The sequence below is a fragment of the Salmo salar genome, chromosome ssa09, assembly GCF_905237065.1.
Source record: "Salmo salar chromosome ssa09, Ssal_v3.1, whole genome shotgun sequence".
NCBI lineage: Eukaryota > Metazoa > Chordata > Actinopteri > Salmoniformes > Salmonidae > Salmo > Salmo salar.
The window spans coordinates 40,155,021-40,168,336 of NC_059450.1; the positions used below are offsets into that span (position 1 = coordinate 40,155,021).

The 13,316-nt window shown below is 44.9% G+C and overlaps 1 protein-coding gene across 1 annotated transcript in view; it reads left to right on the forward strand.

Annotated features, from left to right (window-relative positions):
- LOC106611348 (dynein axonemal heavy chain 6) overlaps positions 1-13,306 on the forward strand; it is a 125,998-nt gene extending 112,692 nt beyond the window's left edge. The window contains 17 exon segments of the mRNA XM_045724960.1: positions 1-440; positions 2,302-2,497; positions 2,704-2,916; positions 3,832-3,935; positions 4,076-4,232; positions 4,462-4,672; positions 4,940-5,042; positions 5,643-5,864; positions 6,001-6,204; positions 7,876-8,075; positions 8,338-8,498; positions 9,963-10,165; positions 11,687-11,799; positions 12,009-12,130; positions 12,348-12,493; positions 12,692-12,972; positions 12,975-13,306. Of these exon segments, the coding sequence (XP_045580916.1) occupies positions 1-440; positions 2,302-2,497; positions 2,704-2,916; positions 3,832-3,935; positions 4,076-4,232; positions 4,462-4,672; positions 4,940-5,042; positions 5,643-5,864; positions 6,001-6,204; positions 7,876-8,075; positions 8,338-8,498; positions 9,963-10,165; positions 11,687-11,799; positions 12,009-12,130; positions 12,348-12,493; positions 12,692-12,972; positions 12,975-13,227 (3,329 nt within the window). The 3' untranslated portion in view covers positions 13,228-13,306.
- Positions 13,307-13,316: the final 10 nt, after the last annotated feature.

Sequence of the window (13,316 nt, forward strand, 5' to 3'; positions counted from 1 at the left end):
GACACATATTGGACGACCAGGACCTTGTTGATAACCTGAATAAGTCCAAGGTCACCTCCAATGAGATCTCCGTGCGAGTTGAGACAGCTAAGGACAAGGAGAAGGAGATTGACGAGGTCCGCAAGAAGTACCTCCCTATCGCTAACCGTGGTGCAGACCTGTACTTTGTCCTGGCCGACCTCACCCAGATCAACTACATGTACCAGTTCTCCCTGGACTGGTTCAATGACATGTATGTGAAAGCTTTGCAAGTGGCTACGGAAGGCCAGGAGTGGCCGACCCTGGACGTGTCCATGCCTGTGACGGGCACCCTGCGCCCGGCTGGAGCTAAAAGCCTGAGGAGGGCTGTGGTGGTGCCTGGAACATGTGCTCCCAACATGGGGGACTTTAACCTTCGTCTCCTCAAGATGATGAACGCCATCACTGAGAGTATATACAAGGTAACAGTATTGATGATGATGAATGCCATCACTGAGAGTATATACAAGGTAACAGTATTGATGATGATGAATGCCATCACTGAGAGTATATACAAGGTAACAGTATTGATGATGCTGAATGCCATCACTCAGAGTATATACAAGGTAACAGTATTGATGATGATGAATGCCATCACTCAGAGTATATACAAGGTAACAGTATTGATGATGATTAACGCCATCACTGAGAGTATATACAAGGTAACAGTATTGATGATGATGAATGCCATCACTCAGAGTATATACAAGGTAACAGTATTGATGATGATGAACGCCATCACTCAGAGTATATACAAGGTAACAGTATTGATGATGATGAACGCCATCACTCAGAGTATATACAAGGTAACAGTATTGATGATGATGAATGCCATCACTGAGAGTATATACAAGGTAACAGTATTGATGATGATGAATGCCATCACTCAGAGTATATACAAGGTAACAGTATTGATGATGATGAATGCCATCACTCAGAGTATATACAAGGTAACAGTATTGATGATGATGAATGCCATCACTCAGAGTATATACAAGGTAACAGTATTGATGATGATGAATGCCATCACTCAGAGTATATACAAGGTAACAGTATTGATGATGATGAATGCCATCACTCAGAGTATATACAAGGTAACAGTATTGATGATGATGAACGCCATCACTCAGAGTATATACAAGGTAACAGTATTGATGATGATGAACGCCATCACTCAGAGTATATACAAGGTAACAGTATTGATGATGATGAATGCCATCACTCAGAGTATATACAAGGTAACAGTATTGATGATGATGAACGCCATCACTGAGAGTATATACAAGGTAACAGTATTGATGATGATGAACGCCATCACTCAGAGTATATACAAGGTAACAGTATTGATGATGATGAATGCCTTCACTGAGAGTATATACAAGGTAACAGTATTGATGATGATGAATGCCATCACTCAGAGTATATACAAGGTAACAGTATTGATGATGATGAATGCCATCACTCAGAGTATATACAAGGTAACAGTATTGATGATGATGAATGCCATCACTCAGAGTATATACAAGGTAACAGTATTGATGATGATGAATGCCATCACTCAGAGTATATACAAGGTAACAGTATTGATGATGATGAATGCCATCACTCAGAGTATATACAAGGTAACAGTATTGATGATGATGAACGCCATCACTCAGAGTATATACAAGGTAACAGTATTGATGATGATGAACGCCATCACTCAGAGTATATACAAGGTAACAGTATTGATGATGATGAACGCCATCACTCAGAGTATATACAAGGTAACAGTATTGATGATGATGAACGCCATCACTGAGAGTATATAAAAGGTAACAGTAATGAGAGTAACAATCATGGACAGGTAACATGCTATTTTCTTCTGGGTTTTATGCATCTTAAGTGGAGCTTGATTGAGTTTTTCTATTTAGTTTTGTGGCAAGCATCCACCCAGCCAGTTAACTAACAGGTTTATAGGACAAGAACATATACCACTTTTGGAAATATTTGTTGTAAAATCCATTACTGGTGTTTGTTCGTTCTAAAAACAGTGTGAAAATGGAACTTGGAAGTTTTCAAATGCGAGACTAGTGAAATACTCAATATTATCTAGTCTTTCTGCTGTGGATCTCCTCTCCTTAATGTCTCCCCCCCACTCTCCCTCTCGCTCTCCCTCTCGCTCTCCCTCTCTCTCCCCCCCTCTCTTTCTCTCTCTCTCTCCCCCCTCTCTTTCTCTCTCCCTCTCTCGCTCTCCTTCTCTCTCTCCCTCTCTCTCTTTCTCTCTCTCCCTACCCCCTCCAGGAAGTGTCCCTGGCCCTGTTTGTGGACCACCAGGTGGTTTTCTCCTTCCTGATGTGTTGTAACATCATGAAGACCAACAAGCACAACATGATAGTAGGCAGCACTGAGTTCCTGCCTGCTGAAGAGTGGAAGATATTCCTACACTCTGCTGTGCTGGCCAGCATGATGGACTCAAAGAGAGCCGAGCAGGAGGAAGGTCAAAAATACCTGCTGTGTCAGGCATCTGTCAGTAACATGAGGCCGCATATTGAATCAGAGATTGTCTTTTAAAAGGCTCCAAACTATCATTCAACTGGAAAATAAGTAGACCATGAATGAGTGAGCATTTTAGTAATTAAGTGGGGTGGGGGGGGTGACCACAGTAAAATGGCTGAGTGCATCTGTGTGTGATTGTCTCACTAGGGGAGTTCCTGGGAGAGCGTCCGGACTACCCGTGGCTGACAGACAGCATGTGGGCACAGTGCCAGTACCTGTGTGCCCACCTGCCCTGCTTCGCCACCCTCTACAAGTCCATCCAGACCAACCGTGTGCAGTGGGAACTGTTCCAGCAGGCTAGAAACCTCTATGAGTTCCTCAGTGAGCCCTACGCTGGACACGCTGCTTCTGATACTGAAGGTCGGTGTTGCTGCGCTGGAATGTGAAGCTTCCCTGGTGAACATTGGGTTGCTTGACTTATTCCTTGAAGCTCTTGTGCAGAAAAGAGCCTCGACTATGGCATCTCCAGTGAGCCTTGCTCTGGGAAGTTTTCTGTCCTGTGTTCCCTGATGCACGTTGTGTTTTGAATTCACCACAGAGTATAATTTCCTTGACTTATTTCACAGAACCTCTTCATGGTAATGACAAGCCATACTCGTTCCCCCTCACCAATAGAATCTCATTCTAGCTCGTTCCCCCTCAACGATAGAATCTCATTCTAGCTCGTTCCACCTCACCGATAGAATCTCATTCTAGCTCGTTCCCCCTCACCAATAGAATCTCATTCTAGCTCGTTCCACCTCACCGATAGAATCTCATTCTAGCTCGTTCCCCCTCAACGATAGAATCTCATTCTAGCTCGTTCCTCCTCACCGATAGAATCTCATTCCAGCTCGTTCCCCCTCACCGATAGAATCTCATTCTAGCTCGTTCCCCCTCACCGATAGAATCTCATTCTAGCTCGTTCCCCCTCACCGATAGAATCTCATTCTAGCTCATTCACCCTCAACGATAGAATCTCATTCTAGCTCGTTCCCCCTCACCGATAGAATCTCATTCTAGCTCGTTCCCCCTCACCAATAGAATCTCATTCTAGCTCATTCACCCTCAACGATAGAATCTCATTCTAGCTCGTTCCCCCTCACCGATAGAATCTCATTCTAGCTCGTTCCCCCTCACCGATAGAATCTCATTCTAGCTCATTCACCCTCAACGATAGAATCTCATTCTAGCTCATTCCCCCTCACCAATAGAATCTCACTCTAGCTCACCTCTTGTGTCATGAATGAATGTGTGTGTGACATCATGATGTGGTTTGTCTGTCTATCTGTCCAGGAGAGTCATCCCAGTCAGCAGCAGCCTCGAAGGACAGGCATCTCACCAAGTGTGTCCACATCTTCCCCTGGGAGAGCCTCTCAGGCTTCCAGAAGATCATTCTGGTGTGTGTGTGTGTGTGTGTGTGTGTGTGTGTGTGTGTGTGTGTGTGCGTGCGTGCATGTGGGTTACAGCTTTGTGAGAACTCAAAATATTCTCCTTGATAAATATGATGAACTCTGTTGAGGCTGTCTTTATCTCCCAGGTGAAGATCCTGAGGCCTGAGTGTCTGAACACAGCAGTGAAAGCTTTTGTCATAGAGAAGATGGGTTCTAAGTACCTGGAGGTTGGAAGGATCTCCCTGAGAGAGGTGTATGAGCGCTGCTCTGCCAACGTGCCCATCGTATTCCTCCTCTCCCCTGGTAAGACTACTGCTACTCTTGTGTACTAGACATCCTCCCTAAACTGGTGTGTAATAACCTTGGTATTAGGCTGCTCGTTCCACCCTCTTTCTCACTAGTAGGATTTGGGACAAAACACTGGGACACTCAAAGCTTCTATTACACCTTTGAAATTCCTGGAAAATATGGTGTAGTGTACAAGCAGCTTTAGGTTATGTCTGATGTCCTTATTCTTCCCCTGTCTGTTCAGGCATGGACCCAGCCTCCCTCGTGGTGCGTCTGGCCCAGGAGCTGAGGGGTAGCAGCCTGCACCTGGACATGGTGTCTCTGGGTCAGGGCCAGGGCCCCAGAGCAGAGGAGCTCATTTACAAGGCCCAGGTCCTGAAGGGCCGCTGGGTCTTCCTGCAGAACTGCCACCTGGCCGCCTCCTTCATGCCCAGACTGCAGACTGTCGTCAACTCGTGAGTGGACAACAGCACCTATCGGTGCACTGTTTTGAGCTTTTATTTTGCATGTTTTTATGTCTTAATATAGTTTTTATGTTGATGGGTAATGTCGTGTGAGACAATATGATGTAGTTGTACGTTGGTTTGAAACCACGTTGAAGCACAGAGGGTCCTGTGAGATGCCTTTAGGTGTGGTCCTGTTAGGTGCTTCTACCCCACAGGACCCAGCTGTAGACAGATGCCTCTCCACAGCCCTGAGTATTTTTCATCCCTTCTGCTCAGGTTGAAGTGGAAAGGATCAGACCTGGACCCTCACTTCCGTCTGTGGCTGTCCTCTAAACCAGACCCAGTGTTCCCTGCCTCCATCCTGCAGAGAGCCGTTAAGGTCAGCCAGGCCTTCATTACCACAGCTTCCCATTAGAGGGCCATACACCTATAGAAGTATAATTAGGGAGTTTATTTCTATGGTGCACCCATGAGTGAACCAATCAAACTGCCATCGTCTGAGGGGCTTTTTCTCTTCTAGACATTCTATTGCACACCCCTCAGATACACAGAACACAACAATGTCTGTTGTTGTTACAAATTCATTGCCAATGATTCTGTTCCTTTAGATAGCGGTAGAGCCTCAGTTACTAATACAGTAATTCCACTTCCTCTCCTGTAGATAGCGGTAGAGCCTCAGTTACTTATACAGTAATTCCGCTTCCTGTCCTGTAGATAGCGGTAGAGCCTCAGTTACTAATACAGTAATTCCACTTCCTGTCCTGTAGATAGCGGTAGAGCCTCAGTTACTAATACAGTAATTCCACTTCCTGTCCTGTAGATAGCGGTAGAGCCTCAGTTACTAATACAGTAATTCAACTTCCTGTCCTGTAGATAGCGGTAGAGCCTCAGTTACTAATACAGCAATTCAACTTCCTGTCCTGTAGATAGCGGTAGAGCCTCAGTTACTAATACAGTAATTCCACTTCCTGTCCTGTAGATAGCTGTGGAGCCTCCTCGGGGTCTGAAGGAGAAGCTCCTCCACACCTTCAGTCCCAGTGGAGAGGTGACCGAGAGGAGCTTCTGTAAGATGGACTGCAGCCCAGCCTGGAAGACTTTGCTCTTCAGCCTCTGCTTCTTCAACGCCATCGTGCAGGAGAGGAAGAAGTACGGCCCTCTGGGGTGGAACATACCTTATACCTTTACATCTTCTGACCTGGAGGTACATTATGATGTAACACGTACTGTTTCCAACTCAAACAGAGCTTCTCAGCTTATAAGGCAATGACACAGATCCATCTAGATTGAGAGAGAGCGTTGTCATTGTCTCTTGTCTTGGCTCTGTCGGTGTGTCTTAGGTGTCCATGCTGAACCAGGAGAGTCTCCTGTGGGCTGCGGAAGGTTCCGAGCTGCCATGGGCGGCCCTACGCTACCTGACAGGTGAGGTGATCTACGGAGGGCGTGTCACCGACCCCTGGGACCGCCGCTGCCTGCTTACCATTCTCCACCGCTGCTATACCCCCTCGGTCCTGCAGGACGGACACAGCTTCTGTCAGGCTCAGGTAGGAGCCAGACACACCCCTCCACTTAACACTGGCATCACAAAGCACAGTCACAGGATCCATGTCAATATACTGATAAAGCAATGAATAAGGTAATTGTGATGTCATATGGTTGTTTACCTACTTTACAGCCGCCTGCTACATAACAAAAATGTAATTTAAAAAAAACAAAGTACTCACACAGATTTGAACACAATTTTGTTGTAGAACATTTTAGAAATTAATAAAAAATGTAAATCTGAAATGTCTTTAGTCAATAAGTATTCAACCCCTTTGTTATGGCAAGCATAAAATAGTTCAGGAGTAAAAATGTACTTTTAAAAATAAGTTGCATATACTCATTCCGTGTTAAATAATAGTTGTTAACATGATTTTTGAATAACTACCCCATCTCTGTATCTCACACATACCTCAATGGAGTAGTACATTTCATGCACAGATTCAACCACAAAGACCAGGGAGGTTTTTCAATGCCTCGCAAAGAAGGGCACTGATTGGCAGATGGGTAAAAAATTTAAAAAAGCAGACTTAGTATCCCTTTGAGCATGGTGAAGTTACTAATTAGGCTTTGGACGGTGTATCAATACACCCAGTCGTTACAAAGATACAGGCGTCCTTCCTAACTCAGTTGCCAGAGAGGAAGGAAACTGCTCAGGGGTTTCATCATGAGGCCAATGGTGACTTTAAAACAGTTACAGAGCTTAATGGTTGTGATATGAGAACTGATCAACAACGTTGTAGTTACTCCACAATACTAACCTAAATGACAGAGTGAAAAGAAGGAAGCCTGTACAGAATAAAATATTCTAAAACATGCATCCTGTTTGCAACAAGACACTTAAGTAAAACTGCAAAAAAGGTGGCAAAGAATGAACTTTTGTGCTGAATATAAAGGGGCAAACAACACATCACTGAGTACCACTCCTCATATTTTCAAGCACGATGGTGGCTGCATCACGTTATGGGTATGCTTGTCATTGTTAAGGACTAGGGAGTTTTTTTTTTTGATAAAAATAAATGGAATACAGCTATAAGCACAGGCAAAATCCTAGAGGAAAACCTGGTTCATTCTGCTTTCCAACAGACACTGGGAGACAAATTCACCTTTCAGGAGGATAATAACCTGAAACACAATGCCAAATCTACACTGGTTGCTTACCAAGACGACATTTAATGTTGCTGAGTGGCATAGTTACAGTTTTGTCTTAAATCGTATTGAAAATCTATGGCAAGACTTGAAAATAGCTGTCTAGCAATGATCAACAATCAACTTGACAGAGCTTAAAGAATTTAAAAAATAATAATAGGCAAATATTGAACAATCCAGGTGTGGAAAGTTCTTAGACTTACCCAGAAAGACTCACAGCTGTAATCGCTGCCAAATGTGCTTTCATTTTCACTACATTTGCAAACATTTCTAAAAACATGTTTTCACTTTCTTATTATGGAGTGTATTGTGTGTAGATGGGTAAGTAAAAAACATAGTTAATCCGTTTTGAATTCAGGCTGTAACACAACAACAAAAAATGGAATAAGTGAAGGGGTATGAATACTTTCTGAAGGCACTGTATATTACATAATGAAATTTAACAGACAATACTTAAGCAAAATTGTATGTTTGTGTTATTCTCTGTCTTCATTGAGAGCATTATATTGTATTTCTCTTGTCAGGGCTACCCTCCCTTCCCTAAAGACGCCAGCTGGCCCCAGTGTAGAGCCTACATAGAGAACATGCCAGACCAGGACCTGGCAGAGGTTTTTGGCATCGACAGCAGTGCAGAGATGGTGATACTGCAGAACCAGACCCAGCAGCTGCTGCACACTATCGTCAACCTGCAGCCCAGGCTCTCTGATAGCAGCCTGCTGGTCAGGTGGGTCTCCCAGGGGAAATATAGCCCACCAATAGATGTATTACTTATATCCTTTTGACAATACTGAGCCAAGCGGAGCTGTACAGAGCTGGCATGGTTAAGCATCCACTACAGTGTGCTGGAAAGGACAAGGTGAATATAAAATATCCAAAGCAGCACAATATGGTTCAGTTCCGCGCGTGAATTGGAAAAACGGCTGTGTTATGTAGTGTAAAAAATGTTAATGAAATGCTGAATTCTTCTGTTTGTTTGTGTGGAGCAGAGACAGACAGTGCCAAGATAGTGTAGTTCTGAGGATGGCCATGAAGATCCTGAAGAAACTACCAGAGACAGTGGAGTTTGATCGTGTCACAGAGAAAACACTGTTCCTCAGGGACATCATCGCCAAAGTCAACTTTGCGGAATCATCATCTTCTGACCAGGGTAACTTCCCTACTCAACCCTTCACACTTGTTGGGATTGGCCTATATGGATAGGGCTTACAGAAGAAACATAATGCCTCAACATGGTAACAATTGAAAGGGAACAGTTTGGATATTATGGGGAAATTATTAGACCAAAGTTGATGACACAACAGTTCACCTGACACAAGACTGAATCCAAACATTACACTGTTGATTTTATGTGCATTTTACATTTACTGTACTTTTCACCGCACTTGTTGATTACGAAATCAGAAAATACTCTGGATATATTCAGTAGCAATATTCCTAGAAAATGTGGGGTAGGAGAAGCATAAGACAAAAAAATGACAAGGGTTTGAGTGAGAACTGGTCTACAAGTGGCCAATCAACTCTAAGTCATTTCAATGCACTTTTATGACTCAAAGAAGAGTCTTCAAGCCGTTGAGGAACTAGAGCAAGTGTAACCGATGTGAAATGGCTAGTTAGTTAGCGGTGGTGCGCGCTAATAGCATTTCAATCAGTGACGTCACTCGCTCTGAGACCTGAAGTGATTGTTCCCCTTTGCAACGGCTTTTGTGGCGCGATGGGTAACGATGCTTCGTGGGGTCCCTGGTTCGAGCCCAGGTTGGGGCGAGGAGAGGGACGGAACCTACACGGTTACATTGATGCTGTTGACCCGGATCATTGTTTGCTGCGGAAAAATGGAGGTCAAAGGGGGGTGAGTGTAACCGATGTGAAATGGCTAGTTAGTTAGCGGTGGTGCGCGCTAATTACGTTTCAAGCCCAGGTTGGGGCGAAGAGAGGGACGGAACCTACACAAGTACACTTGTAGTTGTTTTGTTTCGAACACAACCCTGCATCCCTGAGTTTTATGATTTGGAAATGTGAAGTGCACGTTTGGACTCACAGGTGTTTGGCTTGCTTGTATGACATAAAAGTGGTATTTATGATAATCCAACGTCTCATCTTTCAAAATACATAGTCATGCTTTAATTTAAAGCATTACTATCACCCAGACAACAAAAAATTGTCAAAAGTTACCCAATGAGCTGGAGGGATGGGGGCAACTTCTAGTCACGTGTGGTGCTCAAGTTCAGAACGTCTGTCAGTCAAAGCCCATACAGAGCTATGAAGTGCATAGCCAGAGCTCTGACGTCATTTATAGCATGTTACTGTACAGCCACTGCGTTCCAATTTAGGCACTTATCAGCCATTTTTTTCAACCTGTATATGGGTACAAGTGTAAAGGGCTTGAATAGATTTGAATTAAATAGAATAGATTTATTGTCCTCTGAAAAGGAATTTTTTTTCCCCACATGTTGTACCTTTTCTTATTTTGAGTCCTCTAAGAGTGAGAGTTAGTGAGAGGGACATTGAGAGATTCTATATTCTATCTCTGTCCATTTTTGTTCATAGTTCTTACTGAAAGCCACCTTGTGTGTCTGTATGCGTGCGTGTTGGTGCATGTGTATGTACTCTGAAGGTGAGAGACGCACAGCCTCGGCCTCCTCTGCCCTGCTGGTGATCCTGCGACAGGAGATTGACCGGTTTAACTACCTCCTCTGTGTGGTGCGCTCCAGCCTCCTCTCCTTCTCTGCCTCCATCAGAGGAGAGGTGCTGATGAGTGAGGCTCTGGCGGAGGTCCACACTGCCCTGCTCACCATGATCGTACCATCAGACTGGAAGGTAGGTCCACACTGCCCTGCTCACCATGATCGTACCATCAGACTGGAAGGTAGGTCCACACTGCCCTGCTCACCATGATCGTACCATCAGACTGGAAGGTAGGTCCACACTGCCCTGCTCACCATGATCGTACCATCAGACTGGAAGGTAGGTCCACACTGCCCTGCTCACCATGATCGTACCATCAGACTGGAAGGTAGGTCTACACTGCCCTGCTCACCATGATCGTACCATCAGACTGGAAGGTAGGTCCACACTGCCCTGCTCACCATGATCGTACCATCAGACTGGAAGGTAGGTCTACACTGCCCTGCTCACCATGATCGTACCATCAGACTGGAAGGTAGGTCTACACTGCCCTGCTCACCATGATCGTACCATCAGACTGGAAGGTAGGTCCACACTGCCCTGCTCACCATGATCGTACCATCAGACTGGAAGGTAGGTCCACACTGCCCTGCTCACCATGATCGTACCATCAGACTGGAAGGTAGGTCTACACTGCCCTGCTCACCATGATCGTACCATCAGACTGGAAGGTAGGTCCACACTGCCCTGCTCACCATGATCGTACCATCAGACTGGAAGGTAGGTCCACACTGCCCTGCTCACCATGATCGTACCATCAGACTGGAAGGTAGGTCTACACTGCCCTGCTCACCATGATCGTACCATCAGACTGGAAGGTAGGTCCACACTGCCCTGCTCACCATGATCGTACCATCAGACTGGAAGGTAGGTCTACACTGCCCTGCTCACCATGATCGTACCATCAGACTGGAAGGTAGGTCCACACTGCCCTGCTCACCATGATCGTACCATCAGACTGGAAGGTAGGTCTACACTGCCCTGCTCACCATGATCGTACCATCAGACTGGAAGGTAGGTCCACACTGCCCTGCTCACCATGATCGTACCATCAGACTGGAAGGTAGGTCCACACTGCCCTGCTCACCATGATCGTACCATCAGACTGGAAGGTAGGTCTACACTGCCCTGCTCACCATGATCGTACCATCAGACTGGAAGGTAGGTCTACACTGCCCTGCTCACCATGATCGTACCATCAGACTGGAAGGTAGGTCCACACTGCCCTGCTCACCATGATCGTACCATCAGACTGTAAGGTACAGTATATTAGTAAACCAGGGGTGGGCAAACTTTTTGGCTTAAGGGCCACATCAGAATTTTGAAATTCAATGGAGGGCCGCACAGATTTGTTTTTTGTGGGCCCTCTGTTTCTTTCTTATTTTTACTCAAACCTCCCGCGTCCTGGATTGAATGGGCTCTAGTTTGCTCAACCCTGAAGTAAACACTCTCCACAGCTCAGCTCTCACTGCACACAACCTACCCTGATGTTTTAACCCAATTCCATGCTTCACATCAGTTTTGACATTTTGAAATGTTCCTCCAAGCCCAAGGCGTCATTATCCTCTAGAGTCTAAATAAACAAAGCAATGAAAAGCAATTGATTCAACTTGGACAAGAAGTAATCTTTGTCTTTTGTTGTTGCCTTGGTAGCACTGCTCGTACGAGTCGTGCATGGCTCTGGGTTCTTGGATCCAGGACCTGGAACAGAGAGTGTGGTTCTTCAGAGCTTGGGCAGACAACATCAAGATCAACCTTATAGAAAAGTAGAAAACATTAACTAAGTTGACATGCATATACTTAAAGCTTGTATTGTTTAAACTTTAATCAATGTAAACCTTCATGATTATGTCATGGGCATCTTCATTTTCTTTTCAACACAGTATTGTATATTCATGGTGAGTGGAAAAAATAAGTTATTAAATTACTTATGTTCCTAACCCCTAATTTTCCTTGTAATATTCTATGTATTCAGGATACCTATGATTAGTGGAGAAGTCTACTCTCTGAACCGTCCACCTAAGACTGACCTGCAGCAGAGCCTCAAGAACAGGAAGCCTCGCTCCTACTGGCTCTCTGGGTTCTTCTTTCCACAAGGTACTGTACATAACAGCCAGAATAAACATACCTATAATAGAGACACTGCTTCAAGTTCAAAACTTCATTGTCAATCTTTAGTGAAAGGGAAATTTGTCTTTGGCTTACAATTGTATCGCCTTTACAAATTTGAGTTTAGAAATTCAAATAATAACATTTTCTGTAATATTCTGAAAAAGGCATTGTGATTTACATAGTTCATGAATCTTCCCTATAGGTTTTCTGACAGCTGTTCTCCAGAACAGTGCTCGACAGAAGAACGTGCCTGTAGACTCTCTGTCTTTCACCCATCATGTTCAACCCGTGGATGAGAGCTCCAGCAACTGGAGCAAAGTGGCAGACAAAACTAAACTCCTTTTTGAGGTAACTACACTAGCTAAAAGTTTCCCTAGGTATATAACTTGGTAAAAGGGATAGCGCACCCAAAAGACAATATTAATCAGATGGCCTGCTGCTATTTCCAGGGTCAGGAACCATCTGACATTGTAATCCGGGTGAACTATCCCTCTAACATTATACGTTAGATCCACGGTGTGAATTGTTACACCATCTTTCTCCCAGGGCCCAGCTCCACCAGATGAGGGCGTGTTGGTGTATGGGCTGTACCTTGACGGAGCCAGCTGGGACCCGGTCTCCCACACCCTGCAGGAGCTCCAGCACAACATCAAACACTGCCCTGTGCCCGAGATACACTTCCTACCCTGCCGGGTAGAGGGCTCACCTTCTCATTTAACCATCCGATCCACTGAACATCACTTCAGCGTCTTACCCACCGTTCTTCATACAGTGGTTATAGCATTGTCCGCATATTTGTCTTGGACTGTCTTCCTGTTTTTATTGTGAAAACTCATATCACATCCCTGTTGTCTTTGATTGGCCAGGTCTCTGAGGATGCTGTGGCCGTGCCTACTACAGAGTCTCCTGGGGACCTCCAGTTCTATGACTGTCCCCTGTACCGTACCTTCAAGCGGGCAGGCTTCCTCTCCTCCTCAGGTATCTCTACCAACTTCATCACAGTCGTGTCTCTACCCACCTCGGAGTGTCCTACTCACTGGGTCTTCAGGGGCACTGCCCTCCTCTGCCAACCTAATGAATGAAACAAACTCAATACTAACTGTTTACACTAAAGCTATGAGTGAACTCTTTACCAACTAATAAAGACTGTTTCAAAGTAAAGACTGAAACC